General features: G+C 60.9%; 1 protein-coding gene across 1 annotated transcript; it reads right to left on the bottom strand.

Annotated features, from left to right (window-relative positions):
* Positions 1 to 2279: 2279 nt before the first annotated feature.
* On the bottom strand, positions 2280 to 23155 carry ADGRA2 (adhesion G protein-coupled receptor A2; the record flags this gene model as incomplete). Its single annotated transcript, XM_080634430.1, has 19 exons — positions 2280 to 3483; positions 3668 to 3757; positions 3880 to 4025; positions 4100 to 4223; positions 4868 to 4995; positions 5083 to 5291; positions 5743 to 5944; positions 6042 to 6233; positions 7710 to 7871; positions 7997 to 8146; positions 8223 to 8424; positions 9464 to 9628; positions 10463 to 10676; positions 10759 to 10922; positions 11032 to 11103; positions 11525 to 11596; positions 11692 to 11763; positions 16120 to 16191; positions 22938 to 23155. 19 exons carry the CDS (start codon positions 23153 to 23155, stop codon positions 2280 to 2282), a joined length of 3858 nt encoding a protein of 1285 aa, XP_080490556.1.
* Positions 23156 to 24059: the final 904 nt, after the last annotated feature.

Raw genomic sequence — 24059 nt, 5'->3', positions numbered from 1 at the left:
AGGTGGTTGTCTCCAGCAGGATGGTGCTGCTGGAGGCGCAGGGACTGGGGGACCAACCCACCGGAGAGTGGGTGCTGCAGGGACAGTCACCCAAGGGAGCAGGTTGGGATGGGGTGGGTGATGTTCTACTCCATGTTCTGGACCAAAATGGGTTTTTTTATGGCGTGTCTGCTTTGGGTTGTCATATTTCTGTTAGAAATCAGTAAAAAGCAGGTGCTTGGACTGGTTTCTGGATTCCTTCTCACTGGTACAAGGTGTTTTGGCTCATCCCAGTCCTGTGCGGCAGCAGAATGTGGTGAGCCCATGGACTTGGAGCTGGATGATGCCCAGGGAAAGGTCTCAACTTCACACTGCCCCTGGTTTTCCATAGCTCTCCTCCAGCTTTCCTGGGACCATCTCACCTTCTTGTGAGAGGGGTTGGATGGGTTTGTGAGGATCAAGGAGACAACTTCACTTGCTGAGAGCTTAGGTGAGTGACGGCCCAGGCGCAGCTTTGGGCTCTGTGTGCAGTGCTGCCCTCGCCATGCCTGGCAGCCTGTTGTCCTCGTGAAGAACACCAGTACATCGTGGCAGATGGGCACATCTTTAATATATTAACCAGACCATATCTGCTGGAAACATTCTATTCATAGAAAAAGGCAAACCGGACCCCTTTAAAGTCATCTCTTTGGCATACTTTTCCCCTCCTTCCCTCCCTCCCTCCCCCAGGTATATTGCAGGAAGCTCTCTGTTGATATGTCATTTGCTTGTAAATGTAAACAGACCAACACGAACATAGTGTACTGAATAATACAAAGCTTTCCCTATAATACTGTCACAGTGCAGCAAGCGGATACAACAACTCAGCATCAGCACGACCGGGGAGGCTGCGGCAGCAACGTGTTCACCGCCCGGCTGCGGTTTAAGCCATCGCTTGGGCAGAGATGAGGCAGGACCAAGTGAGGGGTCCCCCAGGGCTGCTGAAGGTGAGAGAAATCCATCACTAAGTGCTTTTTGTGCTCCCCCCTTCCCACGACCCTTTGGGAGGTAGCTGAATGCTGAAACTCATTTGTACATGGGAGAAACGGAGGCAGGGAAGGGGCAGAGGCAGGAGAAACAGCCCCAGTCCAGCACGGGCAGGGGCAGGAAGCGCTGTGTTGTGCTGGGATGAGATGAGGATGTGCTTTGCCATCCCAACCTCCTCTTGTTTTAGGAAACCCAGACCTGGCAGCCTGGCTTTTAGGAAGGTAGGGGAAAAAAAGGGGGGGGATTTGTTTTTAGATGGGAAAAATGGAAGGTAAGTGCTCCTCCAAGTTCCAGCCCTTTGAATGCATCGTGTCCAAGGAATAACTGGCATCATTTTCCCAGCAACAGCCCCTTCTCCCTGGCGCCTTCCTCTCATCTTACACCAGTAGCCAGGGGGGTTTCTCTGCCTTCCTAAGAGCAAACCCAAGTGTTTTCTGAGCGTGCACCCCTGGGTTAAGGACCAGGACCTGCTTTGGGGCTCAGCAATTTGGTGCTTTGGTGGAGAGGGTCAGCGTTGGCTCCGCCAGCCCACCCCATTGCATAGCTTATGCCTCCCCTCCGAGGGCTTGAGAGCCTTTTCTGGCTGTGGTTTTAGTGTCTGGCATTAACACAGTGCAGACAATCGCCTCACCTTGGAGCTGAGGCTCCTCTTACCTTGTGCTTTGCAATATGGCTTTAACTTTGGGCTAACCCATAGGGCTCAGCTCTGGCCCAAACCCCTTTGCATGGAGAACCATTTCAGACAGAGAAGCTGCTCTTTGACCCGCTCCCAAGTAGCTTCCTCAGGCTGGGGTCGCTCAAGCATCGTCTCTGTACATATAAAGGGCACTTGGTGTGGTCCCATCAGTGGGAATATTGCAGTCGTGGCAGGAGCAGGCTGTGGCCATGCCTGTTCCCGGATAACACTGGTTGGTATTGAGGCACTCCCGTCACTCCCTGACCTGTCTGTACATATATACATTCAATAATATAGCTTTGAAAAATAGACCTTTCTTCTTTCTTCCTCTGTATAATAAAATAGCCTTTAGGATCAGTCTGAAGTGACACGCAGGAGTGATTGAAGCACGGCTGCAGAGCAGGGCTTGCCTTGCGCCTTGTGCCCCTGTACCCCATGGGAAGCTTTGAGCATCCTTAGGGGGGGGATACAGGGGTCCCAGCATCACCCCGCAGCCAGGGTGAGCCGGAGCCCCCGGCCATCCCCATAGTGCACAGGGCAATTCCGGCAGCGTTGCTCCCAGAGGAAAACGCCACATCCATCCTGTCCTTCCCCACCTTTACACGGTGGTTTCGCTCTTCCAGAGGCCGGTCTTCATCCCAGCACCGCCGTCAGCACTGGCCAGGTTGATGTCGTACTTGCTGCCCTTGAGGCCCCCGTTGTGGCTGGCCACGTTGAGCGGGTAGGACCGGCGCTTCGCCTCCTTCTCGGCAGCACCGGCTTGGCGCAGGTTATCCCTGCTGGCGCTCCTCCGGTGAGCCTCGGCGAACTCAGGCACCCTCCTTCCACCATCACTGCCTTCCGAGTGGCTGGGACCCACGTCCCCATCCTGCGGTACCCGCGGGGCCGTGCGGGCGCTGCTCACGGGGCTGGTCCTGCCGCTGGGGTAGCTCTCGGAGTGGCTGTTGTGGATGCTCCCGCTCTCGCTCGAGGGATGCTCCGAGGGACCCCGCAGCGCTTTCAAGCGATGGTGCTTCCCATCCCGGCACTGCTTAGTTCTGCCTCGGTGGCTCCTGCGCCCGTGGAGGTTGCTGGGGTGTCTCATGGTGGGTTTCCCATCATTGGGATCCTGCTCCGGGCCGGTGGCCGGGCGAGCATCGGCCTGGCTCTGGGCTACCTGCAGGTTGGTGAGCTTGCAGCGGCCCCCGGCCGAGCCGGCGCTGCTGGGTGAGGAGGAGGAGGATGCCCTGGAGCGAGCAGCCTCGGGGTCGCAGCCGATGAAGACCTGCGAGCCGTCCTCCGGCACCAGCCCGGGGTGCACGTACGCCTGCATGGGCAGCGCGTTCCTATAGGAAGGGCAGCAGGAGAACCAGGAGTTGAGGACATCCCGGCGCCGGACGCAGTGATGGATGAAGATGAAGAGTCCCAGCGCCACGGCGGTGACTCCATAGAGGCAGCTGAAGACGATGTTCAGGTACCAGCGCTGCGACACGGCCATGGCGCCGAACGTCCATAGGGCAACGTACAAGGCGTGGGTGATCACCAGCGCCCAGAACTGCACCTCCAGGGAGTAGACACCGTCCCCTTCAGGGCAGGGCGGCCCCGAGTTCAGGGTGACCGAGATGGAGCCGGAGTCGGTCAGGAGGTCGCTGGCACCCCCCAGTCGTGGCGGTGGCTCCAGTGGCTCCGGGATGTCCTTGCGATGGGAGGGTCGGCACTGGAGGCTGAGCCCGGCGCAGAGGAAGTAAATCCAGGTGATGAGCAGGATGAAGGCCACGGGGACATAGAAAGCCCCCAGGCTGGGCCGCCACACCAGCCAGCAGCTATACAGGAGGAAAGAGGCTTTATTGAGTAGACCTGTGGTGCTGTGATGCTCAGCATCCCGATGGCATGGGCTCTGTGTGGGTTTTTTCCCCAATATATGGATAATTCATGGGAAAAATCTCCCTGGTCTTTCCCAAGCTTTCCCAAGCGGGAAGAAGGCAACGGTGGAGCAGGGACACTTACTAGGGGTTGTTGTCATGGTAGTTGTGGATGTTGACGGCTGCCGTGATGCCGCAGATGATGAGGGGGATCCCACCAGCGATCAGATAGAACCTGCGTGATGGGGACGGCGTCACCACGCACCCATTGGGAGAGCACAGCGCTGCAGGATGGGTGCTGCGGCAGAGCCAGGAACCTCCCCATGGGGCCAGGGCGAGGGGAAGGGGGGTTCGTACCGCAGCATGGGTCTGGGGGCTGGCTGGGACACGTCCCCATCCGGCTGCCGCGGCACCTTCCAGGTCACCTCCTTGTAGAGCACCCTGGCTTTCACCGCCATCCACAGCAGGGTGGAGAGGGAGGAATAGTGCAAGATGATGCCGACCTGCGGGAGAGAGGTTGGGAATGGGGATGCTGCATCCATGGGCAGGGCAGGACCTCGCTGTGCTCTGCACCTACCGCTTGGCAGACAATCAGGTACCCGGTGAGGGTGATGCCGCCCGCAAAGACAGCGGCTGTCATGGCGATGTGGAAGCAGAGGTTAAGCAGCATGTGCCAGCCTTTCCGTGGGATGAGGATGGTGCTGGAAGATAGACATAGTTTGTATAGACAGGTATTTGCAGCACGAGAGGCACAGCACAAAGCCTGCTCTGGAGAGATGCTCTGGCGATGGAACATAGGGATAAAGCAGCTGCGCACACAGAGCTGGAGGTACGGGATGCGCTTGGATCCTGGCCTGGCAGGGCAGCAGCCGTGTTTCCATCCTGAGATGGACCCCGTCCCTCAGCACCAGCTCCTCACTAATGCTGACTCAGCAGGGGGAATTCACAACACCCTCAACGTCCCACCTCACCCCCTCCATGCCTCTTGCTGCAGGACAAGACACAGGCAACCAGACCAAGCACCCACTGCCATGAAGGCAGGACACATCCAGCCGTAGCATCATAGAATGGGTTGGGTTGGCAAGGACCTGAAGATCATCTACTTCCAACGCTTGCCATGGGCAGGGATGCCTTACACTAGACCATGTCTAGTCCAACGCCACATTTCTGAAGGGTTCTCCTGCAAACCCATGTCCTAAAGAGCCGTATCCTATAGGGCCACCTCCTAAAAGCCCATCTCCGTGCAACCCCCCTCCCATTGCCAGCACTTGGGTGTCCCCTCCCGCTGCCCAGAGCCACCAACCCAAGCCCAACCCCTCCAACCGCGGCGCGGGCGCTCACCCACCCGTGGTTCACGATGTAGGTGATGATGGTGGTGAAGAGGCAGAGCAGCAGCACGGCCGTGCAGGTGTACATGGCCGGGTGCAGCACCTCCACAGCACCCTGTGCCTCGCTGGGGAAGCCGCTCAGCTCCTGCACAGCGCAGCAGAGCCCATCACATCCATCCCCATCCCCATCCCTTTCCACCCACAGCCCCCCCATTGCACGCCCCACACCTACCATGAGCACGGCCACGTTGCTGAGGTGCCGACAGTGCAGGGAGGTGACGTTGGGCTCCTGGGATGCCAATTGGCATCCCTCGGCGCTCCAGCCCCCCATGCCCCCCAGCACCTCGAAGTTCCAGTATGCGGCCACCGGGTCTGCGCCCTCCCCTGGGTGCCGCAGGGACACGGCCACCGGCTCTGATAGGTTTCCCACTCCGCAGCCGTCTGCAGCAAGAGGAGCAGGTCAGCAGGACAGGGTTGCAGCGATGGGACAAGGGGTGATGGGTTCAGACTGGAACAGGGCACGTTCAGGTGGGAGATAAAGAAGTTCTTCACTGTGAAGGTGCTGAGGCGCTGGCACTGGGTGCCCAGAGAAGTGAATGCCCCATCCCTGGCAGTGTTCAAGGTGACATGGTCTGGTGTGAGGTGTCCCTGCCCATAGCAGGGGTTGGAACTGGATGCTCTTAAGGTCCTTTCCAACCCAAACCATTCTATGCTTCTATAAGTACCACCCTTCCACCCCCAAATGCACACGGGTGGGGGACACCCCTACCACATCCCCACAAAGACCCCTAGGGATGGCTTCGTGCTGCAGCAACACCCCAAGGAGCTCTCTGGGCATCCAAACCCCATGAAACAGGGCCCTCCAAGCCCCCCTTTCACCATCAGCCCTTACAGGTCCCGGCGTAGATGACCGGCGTGGCCACGCTGCGGCGCTTGCCATCATCGGCCAGGCGGGAGGAGTTGCCGGTGCTGCAGAAGAGTTTTCCATTGCGGAACACCAGCAGTTGGAGCTTGCAGTCATCCAAGGGGGCAGCCGCCGTGGGGCTGGCGAAGAGGCTGGGGGGCAACTGGATGGAGGCCAGGGCGATGCTGTTCTGCGGGCGCACGGTCCACGGTGAGCAGGCAGCGATGCCCCCCCCCCCCCAACCACTACCACCACCATTGGCATCCCTCTTTGTGCCCTGGGTTTACCTTGATGTGGAAGCTGGTGAGGGACACGTTGGGGCGGCCGGTGGTGCAGCGCAGCCGCAGCTGCTGGTCCGGCAGCGCCTCGGGGCCCCGCTCGCCCGCAGCCCCGTCGCGCCGCTGGAAGGCCACGCAGCTCAGCCCCACGTAGCGCTCGGGCTTCACCACGTACGCCTCGAAGGCGATGTTGCGCGAGTTCTGCCGCGGGCGGTGATGGGGTCAGCAGTGGGGTAGGGGCAGAGGCACCAGCATTGGATAGAGAGACCCAGCATTGGATAGAGAGACCCAACATTGGATAGAGAGACCCAGCATTGGATAGAGAGACCCAGCATTGGATAGAGAGACCCAACGTTGGATAGAGAGACCCGGCAATGGATAGAGAGACCCGGCAATGGATAGAGAGACCCAGCATTGGATAGAGAGACCCGGCATTGGATAGAGAGACCCAACATTGGATAGAGAGACCCAACATTGGATAGAGAGACCCAGCATTGGATAGAGAGACCCAACGTTGGATAGAGAGACCCGGCAATGGATAGAGAGACCCGGCAATGGATAGAGAGACCCGGCATTGGAGAGACCCAGCATTGGATAGAGAGACCTAACATTGGATAGAGAGACCCCAGCATTGGATAGAGAGACCCGGCAATGGATAGAGAGACCCAACATTGGAGAGAGACCCCAACATTGGATAGAGAGACCCAAGACTGTATAGAGAGACCCAACATTGGATAGAGACCCCAACACTGCATAGAGAGACCCAGCATTGAATAGAGAGACCCCAACATTGGATAGAGACCCCAACATTGCATAGAGAGACCCCAACATTGGATAGAGACCCCAACATTGCATAGAGAGACCCAGCATTGGATAGAGAGACCCCAACATTGGAGAGAGACCCCAACACTGGAGAGAGAGACCCAAGATTGGATGGAGAGACCCAGCATTGGACAGAGACCCAACATTGGAGAGAGACCCCAACACTGGATAGAGACTCCAACATTGCATAGAGAGACCCAACATTGAATAGAGAGACCCAGCATTGGATAGAGAGACCCCAACATTGGAGAGAGACCCCAACACTGGAGAGAGAGACCCAAGATTGGATGGAGAGACCCCCAACATTGGATAGAGAGACCCAGCATTCGATAGAGAGACCCAGCACTGGATAGAGAGACCCCAGCATTGGATAGAGAGACCCAAGATTGGATAGAGAGACCCGGCATTGGATAGAGAGACCCGGCATTGGATAGAGAGACCCAACATTGGATAGAGAGACCTAACATTGGATAGAGAGACCCCAGCATGGGCACTGACACCCGACATTGGATAGGGAGACCCCAGCATGGGCAAAGACACCCAGCAATGGGTGAAGAGACCCCAGCATGGGCACTGAACCCCCAGTATGGGCAGAGAGCCCTCCAGCATAGGCAGAGACCCCCCAGCATAAGCACAGACACCCAACGTTGGATAGAGAGCCCCCAGCATGGGTAGAGAGACCCAGGATTGGATTGAGAGACCTCCAGCATGAGCAGTGAACACCCAGCATAGGCAGAGACCCCCCCAGTATGGCCAGAGACCCCCCAGCACAGGCAGAAACCCTCTGACAAAGGCAGAGGCCCCCAACATTGGACAGAGAGACCCCAGCATAGGCAGAGCCCCCCCCGGGCTCACCACCGCCATGTGCTGGGAGTTGGTGCTGAGCGTGTGCGCCGCGATCCTCTCCAGGGAGCGGACGATGCTGGTGCAGGCCTTCTCCTCCTTCTGCGACATCCACAGGATGTGGTCGTCCACCAGCATGATGTTGCTGGCCATCTCCACGATCACGTCCGTCAGCTGCGGGCCCAGCAAAGAGCTACCGCTGACCCCAGCAGCAAACCACCCCGATTCCTGCTTTTCCACCCCAAACCCACCCAGCAGCAGGGCTGGACCGTGGAAGGGATGGGAGCAGCGCCCGGTACCTGCTTGATCTGGTCCACGTAGCCAATAAACTTCTCTATCATCTGCGCCACGTAGAGGACATCAACCATGTCTGAGAAGTTGGCTGCTTCGGCCGTGTAGACGCGGAGCTGGTGAGCCAGGGTCAGAGCGTTGGAGGCGTTGATGGGCATCTGCAAGAGCAGCGCGGGGGGGGTGATGCTCAGCATCCGTACCAAGGACACAGAGCCCCCGAGGCCCCGGGCTCACCAGCACGAAGGTGTAGAGGACGCGGGTGATGTCGTTGGTGTAGAGGCAATGGGAGTAATCGCCGTGGTCCCAGCGCCCGGCGCGGTCGCAGCGCCTCCAGGCCTGCTTCTCCACCGGGGAGCCTGCGCCCGCTGGCCCCGCGCCGAATGGGTGCTGCAGGCAGGGCTGGTAGGCAGTGATCCCTGCCAGGGTGCGGGGCCACCTGCAGGCATGGGCACACGGTGACCATGGATCCATCCGCCGCCACCACCAGCCCCTTCCCACTGCACGTGGGCATCCGCATCCTCAAGCTGCTTCCCTCTTCAGACCCTCCCCAGCATCACGTTTGCCCCCTTCCAATTGCAGGACCCTCAGCACAGAGGGGAGTGATGGGGAAGGGGATGGGGATGGGGATGGGGGGGGCACTGTTAATTTAAGCCATATTTGACTGTACCAGTAATTTACATCCCATAATGGCCCTGCCGGGGTTACAGTGGGCGCTCAGAGCCTTTTGTCTCATGCCAAAGGAATTCCAACACCTCTGCTGCAGGAGCTGGGTTGTGCCGCCAGCACGGGAAGCCCTTCAATAGCACCCGCGCTCCCTGCAGCCGCTAATAGCTACCAGACACATGGTCACCTGCAGCGAGCCGCCAGCACACTGCATACACCGCATCCATCCCGCATCCATTCTGCATCTATCCCACATCCATCCCGCATCCATCCCGCATCCATCCTGCATCCATCCCGCATCCATCCCGCATTCATCCCGCATCCATCCTGCATCCATCCCGCATCCATCCTGCATCCATCCCGCATCCATCCTGCATCCATCCCGCATCCATCCTGCATCCATCCAGCATGCATCCCGCATCCATCCCACATCCATCCTGCATTGCTCCCACATCCATCCCGCATCCATCCTACATTCATCCCACATCCATACCGCATCCATCCATCCCGCATCCATCCTGCATCCATCCTTCATCCATCCCACCTCCATCCTTCATCCATCCCACATCCATCCCACATCATTCCCGCATCCATCCCACATCCATCCTTCATCCATCCCACATCCATCCCACATCCATCCTTCATCCATCCCGCATCCATCCCACACCCATCCCGCATCCCACATCCCGCATCCATCCCACATCCTGCATCCTGCATCCATCCTGCTTCCATCCTGCATCCATCCCTCATCCATCCTGCATTCATCCCACATCCTTCATCCTGTATCCATCCTGCATCCCACGGGTCCCTACCTGAAGTCCCCGCGGTTGTTGGTGACCCGCTCAGCAGGGCAGTAGGATGCAGAGGTTTCCAGCACCACGATCTCCACCTTCTTGCTGACGTTGCCCTGGGAGGTGGAGACCGAGCATTCCCACTCGCCATTGGCAGAGACATGGATGTTGGAGAGGATGAGCTCGCTGCGGGCACAGGGATGGGTGGCACGGTTGGGTCTGCCCCACAGTGAACCCGCAGCAGTGGGCCCCCGACCTTGGGGGCATGGGGACACACACACCACGGGGAAAGGAGGTGCCCACACTTGACATCCTACCCATGGCACTTGGTACACGCAAACCAGCAAGCCCTGCGGCCACAAGTGTTTGTGTCTGTCCCCATCCCCATGTTGTCTCCGCTGCCATCCCTATCCCATCTCCATCCCTATCCCTGTGTTATCTCTATTGTTGTCTCCAGCTCCATCCCCATCTCATCTCCATCCTCTTCTCCATCCCCATTCCTGTTCCTATCTCCATCTCCATCCCATCCCTAACCCATAATCACTCCGAACCCCAACCGCCTTCCCATCTCCACCCCAATCCCCTTCCCATCTCCATCCCCATCTCCATCCCTGTCCTGTTCTCATCTCCATTCTTGTCTCTTCTCCCCTCCCTATCCCTATCCTTGTCCTCTTCCCATTCCCATCTCCATCCCTGTCCCCTTCCCATCCCCATCCCTATCTCCTTTCCCTGTCACATCTCCATCCCTGTCCTCTTCCCATCCCCATCTCTGTCTCTGTCTCCTTTCCTCTTCCTACCACCATCTCCATCCCTGTCTCCTTTCCTCTTCCTATCTCCATCCCTGTCCTCTTCACATCCCCATCTCCTTCTCTGTCTCCTTTCCCCTTCCTACCTCCATCTCCATCCCTGTCACATCTCCATCCCTGTTCTCTTCCCATCCCCATCCCGATCTCCATCCCTATCCCCATTCCCTCCCCTACCCCATCCTCTCCCCATCCCCACCCCATCCCCATCCCTGACCTGGTGATGAAGGTGCAGTCATGGATGAGACTCTCCTCCACGATCACACCCGTCCGCTCATCCTCCTCCACGGGCTCCCTGTTGTGGTACCACCGGATCTGGGTGCTGTTATCCAGGTAGGTCGCGGTGCATTGGAAAGGCAACCGGTCTCCCTGGAAAACCACCTGGCGCAGCGACGGGATGAGGTGGTGCGTGTGCAGCTCCGGGGCTCCCGCTGCGATGGGGGGGGACACAGAGCGGGGTTGAGCCCGCGGCCCCCGCCCGCTGCCATCCCCCGGGCCCCGGTCCCCGCTCACCGCAGCGGAGCTGCGCCTCGTGTGCGCCGCGCAGCGGCAGCGCCAGGAGTTGCCGCGGGTACGCGCACACGGTGCGCTCCGAGATGTGCGCGGCGCGGCCCCGCGCCCAGGCCAGCACCCAGCGCAGGTTGCAGTCGCACGTCAGGTACTCGGTGGCAAAGTCACTGCGAGAGGGGGGGACACACAGAGTTAGGGGGTACCCGTGTTGCTGGGGGGTGACACCGCTCCCGATAGGGACCCCGCTGGGGGCTGAAGGCCCAGGCACAAACTCACACGACTTTCAAGGAGGGGAGCTCATCGAAGACACCCGGAGGGAGGCTGGAGAAGATGTTGCCGGACATGTTCCTGCAGGACAAGGGGGAAAGGGGGCGGGGGGGGGGGGGAGCTGGGACTTAGGATCATGGAAGGGTTTGGGTTGGAAAGGGCCTTAAGAGCATCCAGCTCCAACCCCTGCCATGGGGGATGCCTCACACCAGACCATGTCACCCAGCCTGGCCTTGAACACTACCAGGGATGGAGCATCACCACGGCCAGCGCCTCAGCACCCTCACATACATCCACCCTCTTATCTCCAACCTGACTTGCAGAAGGAAAACCTCCCAGGCCCCTCATTGTGCCCACATATCCCACCACAGCACTCAATGAGCATGATAGCGGCTGGTAGGAACCATGCCCTGGGATACAGCACAGCCTGGGATGCCAAACTGCCAGCAATGGCACAGGACAGCCCCAGCGCTGACCAGAGCATCCCCAGGGAGCTACTTACAGCCGGAGGAGGTTGGGGAGCCCCTGGAAGACGCTGGCGCTCAAGCAGCCGATGCGGTTGTTGGAGAGGTCCCTGCAAGGCAAAGTGAAGGAGGTGTTGGGATGGGGATGCCGCGATGTCCCCATGGCCAGCACCAGGGGTCCCTGGGGGGCTGCAGAGGCACTTACAGGCGCTTCAGCTCGGGGAGGCCAAGGAAGGCGCCCGGCTGGACCGTGCTGATCAGGTTGTTCTTGAGGTCCCTGCGGGGAGATGGGCACAGACCTCAGGGTGTGCAGCAGGGATCCATCATAAGCACATCCCCAGCCCCATCTCCCACACTCAGCACTGCAACCCCCCCCCGCAAGAGCCTCCTTAGGAGCTTCCCATCCCATTTCCCTCTCGGTATCTCTCCGAAGGGCGCAGGGAAGGCCTGAGGCTCCCCACTGCTGGTGGAAGGGGAGGGGGGTGCCAGCCCCGTGGCACGCTCCAGGCTCACACATTGTTTCCGGAGCAGCAGGGTTATCTCCTGCATGTGGGATAAGAGCACACCACAGTTGCCAGCACAGCCCCAAAAGGGCTCTGCGGCCCTCAGGAAGCTCACTGGGGTTATCGGCCTGATTGCGGGCTCGTATCTCATCAGGGGCTCGCCAGGCGTGTTGCTGGTGTGGGGAGCCAGGGACCACCGGTGGCATCACCCATTGGATGTCCCCAGGACCAGGAAGGTGGCTCCTGCCAAGCACCGGCGCTGGCCAGGAGGGGAAATGGGATCCATATGGAAGCATCTCCTTATTTATAGCAATAGGGCTCATTGTTGGGTCACCCACGGCTCTGGGGACACCCCCTGAACCACAGCCCCCATCTCAAGGCCACAACCTGGTGCTTGGGATGGGGGAATGGTGCAGGAAGGTGGGGGGGTCCCACCAGAGAGACATGAGTGGCCCCACAGGGAGAGGGAACACAGGCGATGCTGCCTGCATCCATCAGCACATGGATGCACTTGGCTTCCAGGCTCAAACTTACCCAAGGGGGTCCTGCAGGTCCCTCAAACAAGCAGGGTTTGCTGTTGAGGGGGGGAAATGGCCCCATGGTGACCCCCATAGGGAAGGGAAATGAGCTGTGACACCTTCCTGGCCGGCATCATCCTGCTCCTGCTGGGCTGATGCAACCCTGCCTGCACCAGCCTTCTCCAATGGGCGAAAGCATGTCCTGGTGGCTCCGATGGCCGGGCGTGCAGGCAGATGTGCAGGCAGGGAGCAGGTGAGTGCTCCGCTCACCTGCACCGCCACCAGCACCAGCACCCGCTGCGCCAACAGCCACAACACCCATCCTGCCAGCACCCACCCATGCACACCAAGGGGGACCATCCACACCAGCCCCAGCCCCTGCTATAGGTCCCCCCTGTGGCAGACCTCCAGGCAGCACCCACCACCAGCACATCCCGCAGCAGCCGGGGATGCAGCACCCCAACCGTGCCCAGTGCCAAACCCCAGCTCCGCTGGGCTGGGGGCTGCAGGGATGGGACACGCTGGGCCCCTCCTGGGCCCCTGGGGCTTGAGGCCGGCCCGGAGGGAGCTTTCCTTGCACAGCCACTTCCTCCCCACTGGCCGGGGGCCCAGGGCTGCTGCTGATTCATGATAAGGCTCCTCTGCCTGCGCTGTGCTTGTTGCCTTTGTGCTTCCGCTGGTCCTGAGCCCCCTTCTCTTCCCCCTGCCCCAGCACAGTGATGTGCTGCAGGAGCGAGAGCACGGTGCCACAGGTGCATGGGCCCCCCATTGCCATATCTACATGGGGACCCCCATCACCACATGTGCATGGGGATCCCCCTGCTACCACGCATGCCCAGGGACCCTGCAAAGCAGCTGCCTCGATGCTCCCAGCAAACCCTAGCACAAAGGGCCTCATCCAGCCCAGTGCAGCCACAAGCACCCCAGGGCTGAGCCTGCAGCCACACAAGCAGCTCTCTGAGCACAGCCCAGTGTGGACAAACAGATGGACACACTGCATCCCATCACTGCTGATGGACACACTGCATCCCATCGCTGCTGATGGACACGCTGCATCCCATCGCTGCTGATGGACACGCTGCATCCCATCGCTGCTGATGGACACGCTGCATCCCATCACTGCTGATGGACACACTGCATCCCATCGCTGCTGATGGACACACTGCATCCCATCACTGCTGATGGACACGCTGCATCCCATCGCTGCTGATGGACACGCTGCATCCCATCACTGCTGATGGACACGCTGCATCCCATCGCTGCTGATGGACACACTGCATCCCATCACTGCTGATGGACACGCTGCATCCCATCGCTGCTGATGGACACACTGCATCCCATCACTGCTGATGGACACGCTGCATCCCATCGCTGCTGATGGACACGCTGCATCCCATCGCTGCTGATGGACACGCTGCATCCCATCGCTGCTGATGGATACGCTGCATCCCATCGCTGCTGATGGACACGCTGCATCCCATCGCTGCTGATGGACACGCTGCATCCCATCACTGCTGATGGACACGCTGCATCCCATCGCTGCTGATGGACACGCTGCATCCCATCGCTGCTGATGGATACGCTGCATCCCATCGCTGCTGATGGACACGCTGCATCCCATCACTGCTGATGGACACGCTGCATCCCATCGCTGCTGATGGACACGCTGCATCCCATCGCTGCTGATGGACACGCTGCATCCCATCGCTGCTGATGGACACGCTGCATCCCATCGCTGCTGATGGACACGCTGCATCCCATCGCTGCTGATGGACACGCTGCATCCCATCGCTGCTGATGGACACAGCATGGGATGCCTGACTCCATCCCATCACTGCTGTCACCCGCCTGAGCCCCCCTCGCAGCCTGAAGCCAAAGGGGGGAAGCGCTGGCCTCGCCGAGGGCAGGACCAGGACATTCCCAAGCGGAGCTGTGCTAATGAGCCCAAGGCTGCCCCGGCCGCATTCCGGCCCTGCTCACACTCATTAATCTCATTACGCAGCTGCAAATCACTGGAGATGCCAAACCAAGAGCCCGGAGAGGGGGTGATCCCCGGGGGGGACCCTGTGCCCCCCTGAAACCGCATCCCCACATCATGCTGGGACACCAAAGGGTGGGCAGGGGATGCACAAGCCCCAGGATCAGAAGTACCCCCACTTTGTCCCCACCACAGTCCCTCTATGGGGCTCATCTGTGCCATGGCCCCAAACCAACCCGATGAAAGCAATTAGAGCTCCTGTCAGAGAGATGCCGGCCGGGATGGGGAGCGCAGCCCATGGCCCCCCCCCCCCGGACACACTGGAGACTCTCCCAGAGGATCCATGGGCACGGTCCCCAAGGGATGCAGCTCCCAGCTCCGCAATGGCCCTTGCCAGTGAGCGCAGCACCCGTTAATCCTCCTGGTAATGAGAGCTTGGTGCCAGGAGCTGGGGAGGACTCGGCCATGGGGGACTGCAGGGCCGCAGGGTCCCGGCGGTGACTGCCCCATGCTCAGCCCAAAACCAGTCCCCGGGGGGTTTCCATGGCTTTAAAAGCCAAACCAGCCCCAGAGCTGCGCCTCCATTGCATGGGGAGCCCTGCTCCGCATCCCGGTGCTGTGCATCCCAACCGCAATGCCATGTACCAGGCACTGTGCACCTCATCCTGCACCGTGCACCGAGTGCTGCCCATGGTCCAGTGCCCGTAGGAGGACCGCCAAGGCCACCACTAAGCCATGGCATTGAGGGCTTCATCTCCACCGTGTGTGAACCCTTGCAGGGACGGTGACTGCAGCCCTGCCCTGGGCAGCCTGTTCCAATGCCTGAGCACCCTTTGGGGCAGGAATTGTTCCTCAGCTCCATCTAAACCTGCCCTGGTGCAGCTTGAGGCTGGTTCCTCTTGTCCCATCCCTTGTTCCTTGGGAGCAGAGCCCAGCCCCTCCTGGTTCCATCCTCCTCTCAGGCAGTTGTAGGGAGCCATCAGGTCCCCCCTGAGCCCTCTCTTCTCCAGACTGAACCCCCCAGGTCCCTCAGCCGTTCCCCATCACCCCTGTGCTCCAGGCCCTGCATCAGCTCCATTGCCCTTCTCTGGACCCAAAATGCTCCCTTGTTCAGGCTAATGAATCACTATGGGTCCTGCTACCCCTGCGGCTGTGCCAAACCCTCACCAGGGCTGTAACCGTCCCCAGAGGTGGGGTTTGGTGCAGAGGGTGAGTGCGCCATGGTGGGAGCCCATCCAGCCCCACTGTGGGGCAGGAATGTGCGAGACCCTTGTGGGGCCGCGGCAGGGAACAAAACGCCTTCAGTGCGCCGGTCCCCACTCCTGCATACCTACAGATCAAACCCATATGGGGGCCATAAATCTCCCCTTATTGCAGCTCCCTCCATAGAGATGCCTTTCATGGAGAGATAAGAAAGTTGACTTTGTTCGGGGGGACAATGTCTCTTTTCATACCGACCCTCATGGAGCATGCCCCCCCCTCCCCATGCCTCCCGCCCTCAGGGTCCTTTGGGTGCCAATGGCAAACCCAGTGCCCCGGTGCAGCACCCGGGAGCGATGCTGGGAGCAGGACCCGGAATTCCTGCCTGCATCCCGCTGCCCATCCTGACCCCCAGGCTCCCACTGGGCACTCACAGCTTCTCCAGAGCCCGCAGCCCGAAGAAGGAGCCGTTTTCCAGCACCGTGATCTTGTTGTTACTCAGCAGCCTGTGGGAAGAGCAGAGAGCGGCAGCCCCGTTATTCCCTTGGGATAGGGACAGAGATCGAGATGGGGATGGGAAGAGGACAGGGATGGAGATAGGAAGAGTCAAGGACAGTTCTGCACGGCCAGGGATGCAATGGCCATGCTGGATGCAATGCTGTGGTCCACACGCATGGCAACACCGTCTGCAAGTGGCCAAGGCATCACTCCAGTACCTGGGCATGGGTGCAAGGAGCTGCATATGTGGATGATGAGCTCCCCACCCCAGCATCCACACCAAGAGGGCACCTTGAGGACCCACAGCCAGGAGAGGACCCCCCATCCCCTGCCCCTGCCATCGCGGCCATCCCAGCGCTGAGATTTTATCCCCAAATAAGCTGTTTTCCTGGCCAAAGGGGCCCTTGCGGGTGATGGGGAGGGAAGGAGGGCACAGCACCCGACCATTCAGCCTCATTAGAGCGTGTCAGTGGCAATTAGCGGCTCCAGACCACGGCCTGGGGACAGGAGCCGGCTCCCGAGGTGCTTCCCGGGTGGCTCCATCGGCACCAGCAACGCTTTGGATCCAAAACCGATCCAGGGGCAGGGAGGGCACCGGGAGCCCCGGCCAGGGGGGAGGCTCGGGATGAAAAGGGCCCATTGAGGGCCGGAGCCGGGGCTGTTTACACAGGGGCAGGCTCTGCAGCAGGGCTGAATGGTGGCTGTGTGCTGCAGAGCTCCATCCCCTGCGAGCACCCAGGGCTGGGAGCTGCCAACGCGCCGAGGGCTGGCGCAAGAGAAAGGGCTGGGGTCCAGCAGCGCATCCCCCCCGCTTGCAGCCGCATCCTGCGCTAATGAGGAGCTGCCACCGGGCGCTGCTGTGTCCGCAGGGATCTGCGACCCGGCCTGCGGGGAGCGGAAGGGGCCGGCAGCCCCGGCAGCACGCAAATTGCTTCCACACGGAGCTGCCATGGCCAGGGCCACGTCTTTGCCCTTTCCTCCCCGCAGGGACACGGCTGGGGCAGGGCTCAGAGCATCCAGCACAGGAGCAGTGAACCCCGGCAGCAAGCTCAGCCCCCGGACCCGCAGCAGGGATGGGTCCGGAGCAGCATCATTCCCGGTGCAATCCCAGCTCTGGGGCACACAGCCCCGATTCCCATCCCGGTATCCGCAGGGGCTGTTGCTCAAGGCTCCAGCAGCTCCAGAAGGTTTCAATTCCAGCGGCAGCAGATTTCACAACCCAGCAAAGGCTGCGCACGCATGGGGGGACCTCGGGGGCTCCCTGCTGAAGCTATAGTTAGGGCAAGCAGAACCCCCCGGCTCGGGGATGCGCGATGGATCCCGATGGAGCAGCCCCTGAGCTGCAAGCATAGGAAGCAGGAGTGCCCCAGACACCGCGCCCAGACCTCCTGCGGGGTCCGCGCTGGGCAGGGAGGAGCTATGGGAATGTCGAAGCCTCGCAGGGCATGGGCTGTGCCGGGGGTTCCATCCAGGGATGGACGGGCAGGGAGCAGCAGCAGCCCCCGGCGCCACGGATGCTCGCTTTGTTCCCGGACCCCTGGGACCAGCTGCGCCTCTGCCACGAAATCGCAGCTCCCAGCCTTAAAAGGCAACGCTCCCGATGGGATCGGCCTTGCCTGTGATCCGCAGCCAGCGACCGCCCGCCGGCAGCCGGGAAAGCAGCCGCGGGTCTCACGGCCTGGGGGGGGGGGACATGGACCGGGGGTGAAACCACCCCTTGGACCCCGGCTGCGCGGCGCCTGCTCTGCTCTGCCTTAAGGAGAGGTCCTCGACCACAGCTTGGCCCTGACAGCAACGGCTCCACTTGGAAGTTCTCTTCCCTGATAAAGGGTTTTGTGGGGAGCGATCCTGGCTCCGCTGCTCCCCATCCTGCACAAACCGGCTGGGTCACGCTCCTCCGTTACAACCCACATCCTCACACAGGGATTGGTTTGGTTTCCTCTGCTTTTACGGATATTCGGTTCCAAAAACCGTTTTCTGGGTTGTTTTTGTGTCAGGAAGTTCTCATCGGGCTCCACGGGACTTTCCATGCCCGCACAGCAGCAGAGCCATTGAGGGTCCGCAGCACTATCCCCTTGCAGGAGATGAACTGAAACACCCCAAAATACACCACAATAAGTGTGCCCATGAGGCCACCCTGATAGGGTCATGGGCGAGCAGTCCCTGAGCTGCACTGGGACAGCAGGACCCCACATTGGGATGTGGCTGGATCCAAACCCCTCAGTTGGATTTCAAGCCCCAAGAGCTGCTTCTGCTCTAACTCCTGGCCAGGAGGAAGGAAAGGGGGGGGGGGGGTTAAGGGATGGAGGGCTGGAAGCAAATCCACTGCACCCCAATCCCTTTGGCTTGCCATGGCCAAGGTGGTTGCCACCAATGGGCAGGGATTACAGCAACTCTATGGATGCTCATTGAGGTCCATGTGGTGCCAGGGGTGCAGAGAGGATGTGATGTCCCCATGTCCCAGCCACCTATGGGCTTGGCAAGCCAGGAAAGCACAGCTCTGCTCCTCCAGAGCCTTAGCTCCAGCCCAGGCTGGGATTCCTTACCTTGGTAAACCCTTCATATCCAACTGCCTTCGAGCTGCTCCAGCATCATCCCATCCAAACCCCATCCCATCTCCAGCCCATGCAGACGTCCTGGTGCTCCCCAACGCCGGGACAATCAAGTCTCTCTGGACAACGCAGGGATTAAGGACCAGAGCATCGAGTCAAATGGGAATGATGGGGGGATACGTGGTGGGAAGGGCAGGAGGAAGCCCCCAAGGAGCATCCTCCATGCTGGGGGGATTCAGCTGAGGAAGGGGTGCAGCATCCTCACTCCAACCCACCCCCATCAGGGCTCTTAGGGCTGAAACCCCACGAGGCTGCAGGCAGGGAGATAAAGAGAGGGAGATGGAGAGATCCCTTCTTCTCCTTTGTTTTTTGGTCTCAAAAAGAGGAGCCAAAAGCACCAAAACCCGGGATTGTTTTTCCAAGCGCGCTGGAATCCACTTGGATAAATAACGGCTCCAGAAACGGGGCTGCTGAAACAATAAACTTCCTCTGGACCCAACCAAAAAAGGATGAGGGGAGACGGTGGCTCCCCCGGCCCGGGCAGGCAGCGAGTGGAGGTTAATGGGGGGGCCGCGGAGGGGACGGCGCTGCTCTGCTCTCCAAGTGCATTAATTCAAAGCATCTGCTCGCAGCAGATAGGGCTGTGCCCCGAGCAGAGCTCGCTGCTTAGCACAGGGAGGGGGTAAGGAGGAGGAAAGAGGAGCCTTGGGAATGGCGAGAGGTGCTGAGGGCACCGGGAAGGGCTCAGCATCACGGCTGGAGCCTCATGGAGCCGGCGGGGACCCCCCCGCGTCCCTGCTTTGTTTGGGATCTCGGGGCGTTGCCGCCAGGCTCGCGTCACGCCGGGCTATTTCGGATGGTGAAAATGATTGTTCCAAGCCTCGGCTTTTGTTAGCACAGGAAAAACAAGGCCTGGAGGGAGGGCAGGGTGAAACGTCGGAGGGGCCGGGATGCTCCGACGCACCGGGCAGCCCCCGGGAAAGGCAAACCAAGCTGCAGCCCAATGCATAGGATAGGAAGGATCGAGAAGGAAACCATCTGCGGGGCCCAGGATAACCCGGGCTGGGCGAGGGGAGTTCAAGTAGAACTGGAAATTGGTCGTAAGTCAGAGCCCTCTATTCCCTGCGGACAGTCTGTAATTTCAGTGCAATCAAGCTGTGCGCAGAAATGAGGCCTGCGCTGGGATTCCACATCTGGAAGAGGTTTGGGCTCCCGGCCGCGCGCGCTCTGCCTCTCCTTAGGGCTGCGGTGCTTTTTCCATCGGGCGATTAGCACAGGGGTCAGCGCAGGGGGAGGGAGGTGACGCCGTGTTCAGAGGCGCCTGCAGAGCCCCGGCACCTCGAGGGGTGTCCCCATGGGGTGCCACATCCCATAGGGGAGAGCTCAGTGCTCGGAGGCTGGACCTAACCCCATCCCTGGCAGTGCTGAGCACCCTGCTCCAGTGGAAGGTGTCCCCATGGCAAGGGTTGGAGCTGGATGAGCTTTAAGGTCCCTTCAACCCGAATCATTCCATGGTTCTATGAGCGTTGCATTGGAACCAGTTCCTCTGAGCCAGTCGCAGCCGGGTGAGCTCTGCAGGGTGACAACCTCCTGGCACCTCCTGGCAATGAGCTTGGGGCCAGAATCAAGCTCTAGGTATAAAATGGGGTGTCAGAGAGCACACAGCTTGTAATGGGTATCGCATCCCTGTGAGCATCACCGTGCCTGTGTTCCTGTGCCTGCTCCATGAGGAAGGCAGAGATTCTGCCTGCACTGGTCCTGGAAGGTCTCCCCATGGCATGAATAGGACCAAAGACTGGGATGGTTGTGGATAGTACGACAAGACCTGAACGATCCCCATCTCCCTTTCCCACCTCCATCACACAGCCTGAAGAGCTCCAGCACCCCGCAGCACGATGGAGCAGGACCACTGACTCCCAGCACCCCCATCCACACCGGGACTGTTCCTTGTGCCGTGGCTTCCCCACATGGAGCTAATTTCTGCTGCTCCACATCTGCGGGCGCTGCTTTGGCTCTGGTTTGCTCTTTCCCCAAGCAACGATCCCTGCGAGGGGCCGAGGGAAGAGGAAAGGAGCTGAAGGAAGAGGAAAGGAGCTGCAGCTCCATTCAGGACATGGCTCCCCATGAGGAACTGCTGCATCCCCTGGGACATGCTGGGACATGAGCATCCCTCATCCGCTGCTCTGCTCATCGCTGCTGTGCCAGCGAGCGCTTCTTTAGGCGCAGAGGGTAAATCATCGGCAGCTGCTGTGGAGGCAGCTTTGGATTCCTCAGCACAGGCCTAATAATGAAAGATAAATAAAGGAGTAAAGCCGGAGTGTGGGAAAAGCCAAGAAAGAGCCGGGCTGAGGGACCCGCAGGGCGCAGACCGGCTCCAGCCATCCCCGTGTCCCGGGACAGGAGCCCTCCCCTCCATGCACAGCACCATCAGTACTAACACACGCCTGCTTCCAGGCCAGACCGGATGGAGACTGGAACAGGGCTCTGCTTGTAAGAGCTACTCAGCACAGGACACGCCACAGGGATGCTGAGCATCCCTGGGGGCACGGAGAGGACCTGAGCATCCCCCAGGGCACGTATAGGAGCCCGTGGGGCTCAAAACCTGCCTGTCCCCAGCGGGATGTCCCTGCAGCCTTTGCCACGTGCCCAGACCCCCTCTGCACCCCAAGCGGCTCCAGGAGACGTTCCCGAAGCCAGAGCCTCTGGTTTTGATTGTCCCATCTGGAAAGGGTTTGGAATAAATCATGTTTACTGCGCGAGAGCAGAGCTCAGGGTCACCACAGATTTGTAGGTTTCTGCCTACGCCTGTAGGTTTCATGTCACGTTTTAGTGGGATCGTGTAATGCCCTAAATGCTCCTGCACAGTCATCCCGGCCCTTCCGAGGGAGCTCCAAACCCCATATCCCGCCAGCACGGGGCTCCACTCCTGCTCCGTGCTGTGGTTGCACCGCTCCCACTGCAGAAAGCATCACAACAGGGATGCTTTCCCCAAATACAACCTGACAAAGGACTCCAAAGTCCTCCCCGGGTGTTTGGCAGGGGCTGATGCATAGACAGGGCTGTAAGAGGGAAGAAATGAAGAGCAAAGACACCCAAAGGAGAGTGGGACCAGCTTCACCTGCCCTGCAGCCTCCACCACCCGCCAAGGGACACCCAGGACGCACACGGGTGATGTTGCTGCAGTGATTTACACCTTTAATACAACCACATCACGCTTCAGACCCTGTTCATGGCACCTTTCATGGCCACACTGCACATGAAGGCTGTTGGCAATGTCGCAGGCACCCCATTGTCACCAAGCAGACATCCTCACCCCAAAACGAAGCCACTCACAGTGAGCAGCACGAACATAGGGAACCAAGAGATGCGAGCAAGCGGGTCCAAGCACATGAGAGCAGATGGGACCAGGAGCCCCAATCCTCCGCAGCACCCATCAACCCCTACTACGGAGCTGAGGCCACGGGCACCCTCAGGGGATGACATTGAGGGTGAAAGCAGTGATTTCCTCCAGCCCCGGCGCTGCGGCCCTGCCCTCCCAACCGGGTTTTAATTCAAACATCGCCGGGGTTATAAATAAACCGGCTGCAGGCGCCGGCCGAAACCACGACCTTCGGCACCGAGGGCATCAGGAGGCTTTCGGGAAGCAGCTTTAGACCCTTTGCACACCCCCGAACCCCTCTTGCTGCTCCTCAGCCCTTCCCAGCGGGTATTCCCAGCCTCTTTCAAACAAAAACATCCTCCCCCAGCGCTCAGCCGCAGCCGCTGCGGGGGGAAGCGTGGAGAAGGAGCCCGTTTCCTGGATTTCCAGCTCCCGTCCCCACGTTAAACCCGTGCGCCGCGGGGAGAGCGCGATCCCCCCGGCTTTGCGGGGCTTTACAGGGTGTTAACGCAAAACCCAGCAGCGCTGCCCTCGGTGCGGGGTCACTTGATGGAGCGAGAACAACCCCCGCCCGGGGCATCGCCCCCCGGTCCCCGTGTCCCCACCAGCAGTGGGAGCGCGGCCCCGGTACCCGCCAGCGTGGGGCGATGCTGGGGGGATCCCGCTGCTCCATCCCCGCTTCGGGGCCGCCGAGCAGCGCGGAGCGGGCTCAGAGTGACCCTTTCGGGGCCGACGTCCGGGACCGGGGGGTGATGCCCGGAGCCGATGCCCGGCGCCGGGGGATGCCGGTGCCGGAGCGCGGTGCCCGGTGCGCGGTACTCACAGCGTGGCGGTGCCGTCGGGCAGGAGGCGCGGCTCGGGCGGCGCCGGGAGCCCCCCGCCGCTGCAGACCACCCTCCGGCGGGGCGCGGCGGAGCCACCGGGCGCTTTGGGCCGTTCGGCCCCGCACTTGCAGCCCAGGCTCTGTGCGGGGCAGCCCCGCGCCGCGGCCCCCCCGCTCAGCGCCGCCGCCAGCAGCACCAGCGCCGCCGCCCGCCGCATGGCCCCGGCCGCGGGCCACGGGCTCCGGCTCCGCCACCGCCGCCGCCCCGCTCCCCGGGGCGGCTCCGGCGGCGCCGCCTCCCCGCCGCTCGCCGCGCTCCGCCGCCGGCCCTGGCGCCTCCCCCGGCCCGCCCCGGCCCGCCCCGCCCCGGCCCCGCCGAGGGCATCGGCTCCGCTCTGCGCCCGGACGCGGGGCTGGAGCCCCCGAGGGATGCGCATGGAGCCCCGCGGGGTCCCGCAGGACCAAGCGCTGCAGGCTCGGAGCCGCGGGTCCGCGCCGTCCCGGAGGGCGAGAAGCTGCCGGTGCCATCCCGGTTCCAAGCTGGAGCCCTGGATGTCAGCGGGGACGCTGGAGCCCTGCGTGGTCCAGAGCGCGTGTGGTCCATAGGGTCCCGATGTGATGCCCCCCTCTGCATGTGGTCCATAGGGTCCCGATGTGATGCCCCCCCTCTGCATATGGTCCATAGGGTCCCGATGTGATGCCCCCCCTCTGCATATGGTCCATAGGGTCCCGATGTGATGCCCCCCTCTGCATGTGGTCCATAGGGTCCCGATGTGATGCCCCCCTCTGCATGTGGTCCATAGGGTCCCGATGTGATGCCCCCCTCTGCATGTGGTCCATAGGGTCCCGATGTGATGCCCCCCCCTGCATGTGGTCCATAGGGTCCCGATGTGATGCCCCTCTGTGCATGGGGTCCAATGCAATGCCTCACTGTGGCAGAGGGTGCTGTGCCCAGGGTGGTGGCACACACAGGGTCCTATCAGCACCCGGTATGTGGGGGATTTGGGGGGGTTCCACTGCCTTCCAGGACCCCCACACCATGGAGGAAGCCCCTACCCAAACTCACACAGTTCACTGCATGGTCACGCTGCTCCATCCCCTCCTGGCCTCCGCCCCGCAGTG

The sequence above is a fragment of the Psittacula echo genome (genome assembly GCF_963264785.1).
Source record: "Psittacula echo genome assembly, chromosome: 25".
NCBI classification, from domain to species: domain Eukaryota; kingdom Metazoa; phylum Chordata; class Aves; order Psittaciformes; family Psittacidae; genus Psittacula; species Psittacula echo.
This window is presented reverse-complemented; position numbering and strand designations above follow the sequence as displayed.